Source organism: Taurulus bubalis, assembly GCF_910589615.1.
Source record: "Taurulus bubalis genome assembly, chromosome: 13".
NCBI lineage: Eukaryota > Metazoa > Chordata > Actinopteri > Perciformes > Cottidae > Taurulus > Taurulus bubalis.
The window spans coordinates 14,972,825-14,982,888 of record NC_136601.1 but is presented as its reverse complement, the minus strand read 5'-3'; the positions used below and the strand labels follow the sequence as shown (position 1 = coordinate 14,982,888).

The 10,064-nt window shown below is 45.0% G+C and overlaps 3 protein-coding genes across 3 annotated transcripts; 1 reads left to right on the top strand and 2 right to left on the bottom strand.

Annotated features, from left to right (window-relative positions):
• Positions 1 to 350: 350 nt before the first annotated feature.
• grhpra (glyoxylate reductase/hydroxypyruvate reductase a) lies at positions 351 to 2,919 on the top strand (the record flags this gene model as incomplete). The annotated part of the gene is made up of 8 exons (XM_079228832.1): positions 351 to 516; positions 832 to 904; positions 992 to 1,108; positions 1,201 to 1,289; positions 1,487 to 1,588; positions 1,740 to 1,875; positions 2,065 to 2,195; positions 2,294 to 2,919. The coding sequence occupies 8 exons, from the start codon at positions 351 to 353 to the stop codon at positions 2,413 to 2,415; spliced, it is 936 nt and encodes a 311-aa protein (XP_079084958.1). The 3' UTR covers positions 2,416 to 2,919.
• Positions 2,920 to 3,302: 383 nt separating this feature from the next.
• Positions 3,303 to 5,315, bottom strand: LOC306745847 (zinc finger and BTB domain-containing protein 5-like; the record flags this gene model as incomplete). Its single annotated transcript, XM_079228697.1, has 1 exon — positions 3,303 to 5,315. One exon carries the CDS (start codon positions 5,313 to 5,315, stop codon positions 3,303 to 3,305), a length of 2,013 nt encoding a protein of 670 aa, XP_079084823.1.
• Positions 5,316 to 6,124: 809 nt separating this feature from the next.
• tomm5 (translocase of outer mitochondrial membrane 5 homolog (yeast)) lies at positions 6,125 to 7,223 on the bottom strand. The gene is made up of 2 exons (XM_079229069.1): positions 7,051 to 7,223; positions 6,125 to 6,706 (listed from the first exon to the last, which is right to left on the bottom strand). The coding sequence occupies exons 1-2, from the start codon at positions 7,169 to 7,171 to the stop codon at positions 6,672 to 6,674; spliced, it is 156 nt and encodes a 51-aa protein (XP_079085195.1). The 5' UTR covers positions 7,172 to 7,223; the 3' UTR covers positions 6,125 to 6,671.
• Between the last annotated feature and the right edge of the window lie 2,841 nt (positions 7,224 to 10,064).

Here is a 10,064-nt window from a genome sequence, read left to right as displayed (position 1 = left end):
GACTCCCCTCAGAGTCACACGGTCTTTTGTCCGAAGAGGACATCACTTCATTTCGACCGTTCAATGAGATGCAGAGAGTTGGAGAACTCATGAAAGTGTTCGTGACGAGGCGCATCCCGCAGGAGGGGATGAAGATCCTGTCAGCGGGGGGAGTGTATGCATTTTTTATTTACAATTGGCAAGGCAGCATTTACCTTACTTATTGCTGTCTGCCTTCCATATGTGAAGACAGTCCTCCGTTTTACTTGGATTCGTGTCACACGCCTGTGTAGCTTCTGTAGTCTCACAAACATCAGTCAGCTTCGCTACCATGTACCCCTAAATCCGCTCTGCCTGAATGTCGTGCCCTTATGCATGTGGTCCTTCTCGGTCTCCACGTGAACAGATGTGAGGTGTCTCTGTGGGACTCGGATGAACCCGTGCAGAGAGCAGACCTGCTCAAAGGTGTGCAGGGGGCTCATGGTATTCTCTGTCTGCTGTCAGACCGGATCGATGCAGAAGTTCTGGATGCAGCAGGTACTGTGTGTGTGTGTGTGTGTGTGTGTGTGTGTGTGTGTGTGTGTGTGCGTGCGTGTGCGCGTCCCGGGTCCCGGGTTCATAGTTGAATAATAACCACAATAAGTTTTATTTACACAACGCATTCAAACAACCAGAGTTTCTTTGCATAGTAAAATATTATAAAATGATTCTTGATTATCCAAATTGTTAAAGATGAATTGTCTCATGATCAGTTAATGGATCGATCCACTCAGCTCTAATGAAAAGATAGCAAACAGTAGTTCACTAAGTGTCTGGATTTAAGTGTTTCAACTGGTCCGTCTCTGATTCCAGGGCCAAACCTGAAAGTGATCAGCACCCTGTCCGTGGGATTTGACCACTTGGCACTTGACGAAATCAAAAAACGGTAGCTCATGCTTATAAAAATAACCTTCAACTCGGCGGGTGAAGTGTCAAGTGGCTTCTGAGTTCTATTGGTGTCTATTTTCCACAGTGGTATACGTGTTGGATACACTCCAGATGTCCTGACTGACGCCACAGCAGAACTGACTGTAGCTCTACTGCTGGCCGCTGCTCGCAGATTACCAGAAGGAGTGGAGGAGGTCAAAAAGTCAGTCTCACCAAGTTACACATTTACACTAATCAGTGTCTCATTTGATTGTGAGACACACTGGTCATGTAGTCTTTTCCCTTCTCTCTCAGTGGAGGCTGGAGCTCCTGGAAGCCTCTCTGGCTGTGTGGTTACGGTCTGTCTGGCAGCACAGTAGGAGTCATTGGCTTGGGACGCATTGGTATGGCTTGCTGCTGCTGCTTCCTTTACTTTGGCCCTTAACATTCCCGATAATAGGATACAATGTCACATGACTAGATTATTTAGTCAAATCCAGTGCTGTCATACACTGGTGTCTGTCACCATCGTGTGATGTTATCTTCCCAACAAAGTCTAAAACCGGCTTGTCGGTGAAAATCTGGTTGTGCTTGTGTTCAGGCATGGCCATTGCTCGGAGACTTATGCCGTTTGGAGTGAACAGGCTGCTATATTCTGGGAGAACAGCCAAAGCCTACGCTTCTGAGGTGAATGGAGAGTTTGGTAAGAGAAATATACACAGTGAAAGGGGACAGAAGAAGTGAAAATCCAATAAGATTATAAAACTATGATATAAATAAAGGCTTTTGGTGAGAAGGTCTGCACATTTGATCCGTTTCCTCATTGGTTCCTCCTTCTCTCGTCTGTTGAACAGTTCCCCTGGACACACTTCTGTCTGAGAGCGACTTCATAGTTGTTTCCTGCTCCCTGACACCAGAAACCCAGGGGCTGTGTGACAAGGCCTTTTTCAGCAAGATGAAAAACACAGGAGTCTTCGTCAATTCAAGCAGGTAAACTGCCAAAGCAGCGCAAACATGAGTGTGCAGAGCACACTGAGCATTATGGGAGAAGCATTGGTTTGGAAACATGCTCTCTAATGATAGACTTACTTTTTTATGGGTATAAAATAGGTTCTGTATTTCTGGCACGAGCTGTGTGCGGTTAAAATAAGTAAAGATGTGGTGAATTATTGGTTCTAGGGGAACTGTGGTGAACCAGGAGGATCTGTACGAGGCTTTGAGCAGCGGACAGATAGCTGCAGCTGGACTAGATGTCACAACACCTGAGCCACTCCCAACAAACCACCCTCTTCTGACATTAAAAAACTGTGGTGAGTAGACAAGGGGGTTTTTTGGGCCTCTTTTCCCATTTTACCTCCTCAAGATTATCTTTTTAACTGAATTTGCTGTCCCCTCCTTTCTTGTGCAGTGGTGTTGCCACATATCGGCAGTGCCACCTACTCCACGAGAGGCATCATGGGAGCTTTGTCAGCTCAAAACCTGCTGTCCGGTTTACAAGGCACAGACATGCCAAGTGAACTCACCTTCTAGCCTGCTGCCTCCTCTGGTGCTGCTATAACAGATGAAGTAATGTACTGGTCTAGTCATGAGCTCCTGTGTGAGATCAACATGAAGGAAAGTATACTAATGTAGTTTAGATAATGCTCAGATACATGTTTTCATCTTATCAGTGTGAACTTGATAGTTTCATTTCATCCTGTCACATGTGCTGAGTTTTAATATACACTAAGTTTAGTAAGGAAATGCTCGGTGGAAGGTTTTGTCATCTCATACATGTATATGCAAGTTCTCAAAGAAGGCTAATGAATAGACTAGCAGCACTCCTTAATATTAACTCTTATCAGAACTCACTATACATGCTCAGAATTGCAGTTCCACTGCAAAAAACTTTTCTCATTTGCATTTAAAATGTACCGTAAAGATTAGTGTTATACCTCTTGGTCCGCACTTTATTCAGACGCTAATGCTGTCAATGATGCTATTAACGCTCCAGTTTTGTGTAAAATGTGATTTCTCTGAATAATAAAAAGGTATGGACCAGTTTAAATGGTGTGTGTGTGTGTATGGAAATGTATCATGCGCAAAATAGATTGAAGATCAATAACAAATAAATTATAATAATTTATTATTTTATCACTCAATGTCACTCTTAGCACCAGTCAAGGAGGATATTTTCAGTGCATTCACATCAGTTTGACAACAATTGTATTCATTATGGAACATTTATTAAAAACAACATGGTTGAGAACTTAAAAAATACAAGAATGACATTGGCAAACTGTCTTTGAATTCATGTAATATGTAGTACAAAATTAATCGGAAGTGTGTTGGGTAATAAATAATCTAATTTACAGAGTAAATCTTTTCAAAGAATTGTGTTGAGTTGTGCGACTCAACAAACGTCTATAAGGTGCAGGTCACAACAAAGTATCTGCGAAAGAGTGATCATCTTTCCAGTTTAGACAGGTGTTTTTCGAGTGCTTATACAGATGAGAGGACTGGCTGAAGCGCTTGCCACACTTTGGACAGGGATAGGGCTTCTCTCCTGTGTGGACGCGAATGTGTTTCTTGCAGTCAGTCAGGTTCATGAAGGTCTTGCAGCAGATTTTGCAGGCGTACTTCTTGTCCCCTTCCACCAACAGCACATGGTCTTCAGCAGCTGCTTTCTTGCACTTGGACAGAACATCCTCTGAAGCTCTGGTCAGAGGCGGACGTTCAGCAGCGTCCCCTGACAATGCCGAGGAGCAATCTGTGCCGGCTTCTGATTCAGGCAGCACTTTAGGGGCAATGCGACGGAAGGTTGTTGCCCCTGAGCTTTTCCCGGCCCAGGAGGGTTGGATGAGGGAGGTTTCCAGACCGAGGCCTGGTCTGATGCCACTCAGGAACCCTGCTAAGGAGTTCTGCGTGGGCTGGAGGATGAGTGTGTCACTGAAACCAGGGCCCTGAGTTGGGAGAAGCTGCTGCAAGGGGACAGAGGTTACTGGAAAAACTAGCGAGGAATCAGAAGACTGAGCAGAAGAGACTTCTTCTGAGTTTTGATACAGCTCACCAGTATCTCCAGCAGCTGCAGAAGCATCACTGGCAGTAGCAGCAGCAGTAGCAGCAGCAGTGAGGCTAGCTAGGCTGTCTTCTTCCTCCAGCGCTCCCATTACACTTTCACTGCTGGGATTGAGGAAACAGGAAAAGGCAAGTTCCGACAGGCTGTCTAGGCCTTCACCGTCTACTGACCCCTCACCCAAATTTTCAGCCTCTCTCTGTGCATCAGTTTGAAGATCTGCGCACAGCTGAGATTGTAAAGAGCTAACATCACACTCGGTTGGGCAGACGGTGCCCAGTTGGGCTTCAAAATTGTCTGTGCAGTCTTGCGGTGGCGATAGAGGAGAATTGTTTGCTAGACTTGGGGAGTAGGAGCTCAGATTTTCCTTTTTCACCTCAAACGTTGCCATCGTTGGCTCCTCTCCCTCTTCCTCTCCTTCTTCTCCCACCTTTACTTTGACCACAGTGTCTCCCTCTGTATCTCCCTTCTTCCATGCACCGACACCTCCCGTGCTGCAGTCCGATTGGCTCGGCAGCTGGATCTCATCTGACTCTCCCTTAGTTGCTTCATATTTCTCCTCCACCTCCTCTTCCTCGCCTCGGTTCTCCCAGAGTCCGTTGGTCGTCTTTAGGCAGTCCGGGGACAGCAGCTCCTGTCCACCCTCCTCTGCACTGCCGGTGCTTCGAGTTACAGTCTGTGAACACTTTTTATAGTTTCCCTCAGCCAGCCTACAGGACCTCTTTCTGCCACCGAGCTCGTCCTCGTGAGACTTCCTCTTGAAAAATGGCGCGGCACTCTGCTCCCCAATCATTTCCCCCATCACCCTCTGGTCTTCCAACCCACCAGACTGACTAACCTCCACTCCCACTTCATCCTCATCGATGCACTCCTCCATGACAGACGTGGCTTGTAGCAGCAAGGCTGAGGACGAAGACTGCTGCTGCTTCTGCACTGAGCTCCAACCTTTCGGGGGCGATGCAGGGAAGTTTTTCCTGGACAGGTGGAGCTTGCAGGCCTTGACCACAGTATTGAGATGCAGGTGCGATGCCGCCAACAGTACATCCATCACATTGGAGGCCCCTGGAGAGAGGGTGGAGGTGTAAATCATGTCTAGCAAGGTGGAGAAGGCCTCTGGGGTCACCACCTCTGGATCTAGCTCCATCACAATGGGGCCCCCATCTCCACCTAAGTCAGCTCCTGGTCTACCAACCTCATCCCCACTGTCATTGGAGCTCAGAAGAGCCCTGAAGTGGGAGCTGCATGCGGCCAGGATGGAGCGGTGAGCCTGGAAGCTCTGGCCTCCAACCACCACCACACAGTCACACAGCTGAGCATGGAGGCGCTGGTGGTTGAGCTGGTTGAAAATGTGCTGGAAATGACCTGGGAAGTCCATAATTGGCAGTGGAGTGCGTTGTTATTTAATATCACTGCTGCTATTTTTGTAGCATCCGTTACAATAACACAACGAAGGTCAGGAGCAACGCTGTCAAACGCTTCTTTCCATCCTGCGTTTTATCTCCAACTTTCTCAGGGGCCTACCTCCGATGTGATTAGTGATGTATTGTCTGTTGTAGCGGGTTTCCGACCGATGCTCTGGAGTATGGGCGGGCTTGGTCCAACAATAACACGGAAGGATGCGGCTCGGTCTCAAGCTTCGTCTCCGAGAACAGCCGGATATCTGCACAGCGGTTCTTCTCCTGCTAACTCAAATATAATAGACGAAACCTTTTTTATGGTTATTATTCCTGTTACCGTTTCAGAGCGCTCACACTATCAGCCGGTTTAGCCCGACGCCTCCATCGTTTGTCTCCTCGTTCAGCTTCAGAATAAAGCGACACCGCCCCCAGGTGGTGATCTTGTGGAAGGGCAATCTGAATTTAATGTTGGTACACCTTTTGTCACTTATGGCAAAAACTAGCTAATTAGTAGTACATATTACACTTTTATTTATTTTTTATAAAATGTAAATTGTGAAGGGCGCTTATACCAATTAAGATTCCTCTTAACTGATGTTTTGTATGGGTCCATACTGTAAATACAAAGATTTAGAAGCTTAGTAGACCATCTGCATCACTGGAGTAAATGGCATGGGAAAGCTATACACTATTAATACTCTACTCTAAGAAATTTACATTGAAGACAGAAATCGAAAAAACTGTATATTTGAGCACTATGGCCTACAGTATAAATATTAAGTATGACAGGTAAAAAAAACATAAAGGCCAATCCTAAAGTTGCAATGTACAGGTATCAGAACATTGTTGGTGCTGCTGCAGATGTCAGTTTTAACGTATACAAATAAACAGTGAAACACTTACTATCTTGGTCTGTTTTTATTTTCATGATTACATTAAAACTCATTCATGAAAATGTTCACCCTAGAGTCTACATTTGTAATGCAGTTTGACAGTGTACGTTCAATATGTGCAGGACTGAGCAGATCTGCTATGTAAAAACAAACCAACAAAATAAACATGGTTTCCTTTTAATGTGCGAACACGGCAGACATACACACTCACACTTTGTATTTAACAATAATGACAATATGTTTAACAACAAAGGCAGACTAAAGTTTACAAAAAGGAATAAGAGAGGAGAAATGAGAACACAGGTGTTTCCTCAGGTGCCGTGATGGACAGACTGCTGGTCTCCAACACATTTAGCTGTAATGGCCCCAGTTGCCTGCTGCTGATGAGCCAATGTGTCTCTGATGGGGTAAACTCTCAGTGGAAGAGACCTGATGCTCCCCTCATATGCTATCCAGCTTCTTTAAAACATATGGGGCTGTAAATACACAAAACACAGATATCATTATTTTAAGGATCCATTTATATTCTCTGGGATTAAGGCAAGTGTGGTTGTGAGAGTGTACACCATACACGACACATAACCTATATTTTGTTTTTCCTCGTGCATACATTGATTATCACATGCACGAGGTGACAAAACACTAACGTTATTCCAATTATTAGTCAAGCCTTTTTTATTTTATTTTACACATTTGTTAATTTAACACCAATTACGATTGGGACCAAATACACTCAGAAATAGTGTTACGTTGAACTATTTAAGTGTTACGTTACTGTGTAGTATTCTGCTAAATGTCAATGTCATCTGCCTGTACTCACTGGCTCGGAGAAGGGCGACGTAAATAAGAAAGTTTCGTACAGATGAGACGACATCTTGTCGCATTTTCTTCTTCATCTCCTCTGGGTCCATTTTAGGCCCGAGTCCTTCCAGTTTGAACATTATCGCTGGTTTAACTGGATCTTGTTCTTGGGTCTGCCTTTCGTGTTGAGAATTCACCGTCTCAGGAGCATGGATGAAATGATCTATACCGGAAGTACGTACCAACGGAAGTTGCGAGGATCAACGGCAGCCATGGAGGGACAAATTAAAAAAGCAAAGAAATAAATGTTGCCCCCTAGAAGTGATTTAGTTAAATATGGCATAAATATATGATTTTACTCTTTTTATTTAATTTTGTTCAGTTAAAAATTATTTCTGACTTAATCCCTTTAAAGATTCGTTTTCATGATCAGTCCATATTATGGATGTGTACGTCATGTTAGGGGGTGAGGAAACACAATAATCATATCCACCTAAATATAGTATTACAGGTAGTCCAACTCTGCAAACTAAAGCCTTTTATTATTGAGGAAAATAACTTGTCTTTTGGATGTGGTCAGATTTAATTAAGTAGGGCGTACGTTTGACAAATACATTTAGGAGTATGCAATTTTAAATGTCTCACAAGACATGTAGCAATGTTGGACCCACTTTGATGACCTTATCATTTTAGCTGATATTGTGATCAAGTGGTGCAGAATGACAAACAAATTTGCAATTAATTAAATTGCTACGGACACAGCTGACAAATAATGAATATGGGTACTATGGGGCTTCTGAGGCCCCTGGGGCAGTTTTCCACTTTGTCGGGTGGGTATTAAGCCCTGGTATTGGTTTTGGGATAATTTACGAAGCAATGTGATACAATGGTATAATATAATATGTTGTTAAACTGAATCAATTCCAACTGTATTTATTCCACCACATTATTTTTATTTTTAATTTAATTTAATTTAAATTAATTTTATTTTTTGTATTTAACTCGTTGGATGAACTGACCTTGCAGAGGAGGGTGGGGGTCCTCTGGGCAGACAGCGAGGAGGCAGGGATGAGAGAGACGAACAGAGGGAGGGGGTGGGTTATTTCTGAGCTCAGGGCCGAGGATTAAGCAGAGAGCAGTCCCAGTACGATGACAGCATCCAGCATATAGCCAAACCCCCCCACACCACATCACCACTATCATCCGACCCTGAAGGGAGGACGCCGCGGATATTTTTGAGAATCAAACATCGTTTCCCTTCAAATTCTCCGCATCGCTGCTCTTTTTGGGGGATAACCTGCTCAGACTCTCGGTCCGGCTGTCTCCTCCTCAGACAAACTAGGTGAGTTTTCTCGGTATTTCCCGGTGTTATTGTCTGATGAAGGAGCGCCCGGCTGTCCACGGAGGCGCCTGCACCTTGCATCCATTCCTGCCATTTGGACTGATTTTTATCACATCGAAATGAATAATTTAACTGACGGTCGTTTTCACAACGCCTGCAGGCTACACCCATGCCCCTGTGTGAGGGGGGCGGTGGGTAGATTTAAATCCGATTAAGATTATAAAGGTAACAAAAGACTGACCTTTTTTTTCTTTGTTTAGCCCCCTGGTTTGACCGGCATGGCTGAGCCAGCTGATCAGAGTTATTGTTTGGTCAGTGCAAAGGTAAATATCGATTGTTTATAGGGCATTTATAACGCATTTACAAGCGATAGACACGGTCAATACCATACATAGTCTGGTTAGTTCATTCCACATGCAGGTTATTGGGAGCATACATCGCTAGGATACTATACGGAATCACAGTCACCATTCTGGCCATTTTTGTACCACACTGTACGGCATTCATTTAACATATTCATAAACACACGTCTTATGCAGTGGTAGTGGAGACCCATGCTGCCGTATGCGCAGTGAAATCCCCGTCACCGGCTACAGATTGGGAATGAACGGACTAAATCCTGACGGATCAGGGGGCTGCCAGGAGTCTGAGTAGTAAAACACGCACATCATGAATGGGCGTAGGCGATGTGCAGCCACCCTGGGACAGTCGCCTCTCCTTTTTCTGTGCTCATATATCCTTTGGCCAGTAGCAGCCTCTTTCCTGCGCTTTTCCGTGCCGTGCCAGGCATGACAAGCGCAGCACAACTAGACCGGAACAATGCGTTTTGTTGTTCTGGGGCCTTTAATGCATGACATGATTTAATATGACCGCTGGTTACGGTTCCATTTAAACACGTGTTATACCGCAGCCTTAACTGTGCATATAGAGACATCACTGAAGTTAATCATTGCGCGTTTTTTAACAGCATCGTGTGCAGCTAAACACACACACACACACACACACACACACACACACACACACACACACACACACACACACACACACACACACACACACACACACACACACACACACACACACAGATATGCACACTTAATGAATGAATGAATGCCATTTTGTCCCTGATGAGCAGCCTAGCTGTGGATGCTCAGGGTTTTCAGTGTTTTCCTTTCTCTCTTGGGGTCACTGAGAGTGTTCGACTGTGCTCTGCCACTGCTGCCGGCACTGTGCTATGACTCAGGGATGTATGCTACAACATGTGATGGAAGTTGCTACTCCGAGGTCAGTCTGCCCGAGGAGAAACACGACGGGCAGAACTTGCACATCAGGGGGGCCTTGATGCCTAGCTGCATTAGCCTCGATCTGCCCCACTGACTGCTCCACTGTCCCACTTATATTGAAGCCAGCCAGCCATCCTCTCCCCCTCTCTTCTTCTTTCGTCTTGGCTTCATGTCTCCAGGGCATACTGTGTAGCTGGGCTGGTGTTTGCTGCTCCAGCCCGATCCACAGGCCAACTGATCATTAGATCAAGCAATAATGGGAGCTGTTCAGAAATGGGATTCATATTATTACAGCCATGATCACTGGAAGCTGTTGATCAATCAATATTGGTGTTTAAAGGAATTCAATTATGTGATGGGTCAGGGGTTACATTGGTATATGGTAATGGTAGTGAAAGGATGGATGGA

Excerpts from the sequence above, each read along its gene's own strand:
- tomm5 (XM_079229069.1), bottom strand. The coding sequence starts at position 7,171 with ATGTTCAAACTGGAAGGACTCGGGCCTAAAATGGACCCAGAGGAGATG. Across the intron at positions 6,707-7,050 it reads CGTCGCCCTTCTCCGAGCCA|CCCCATATGTTTTAAAGAAG; the intron begins GTGAGTACAGGC and ends GTGTATTTACAG.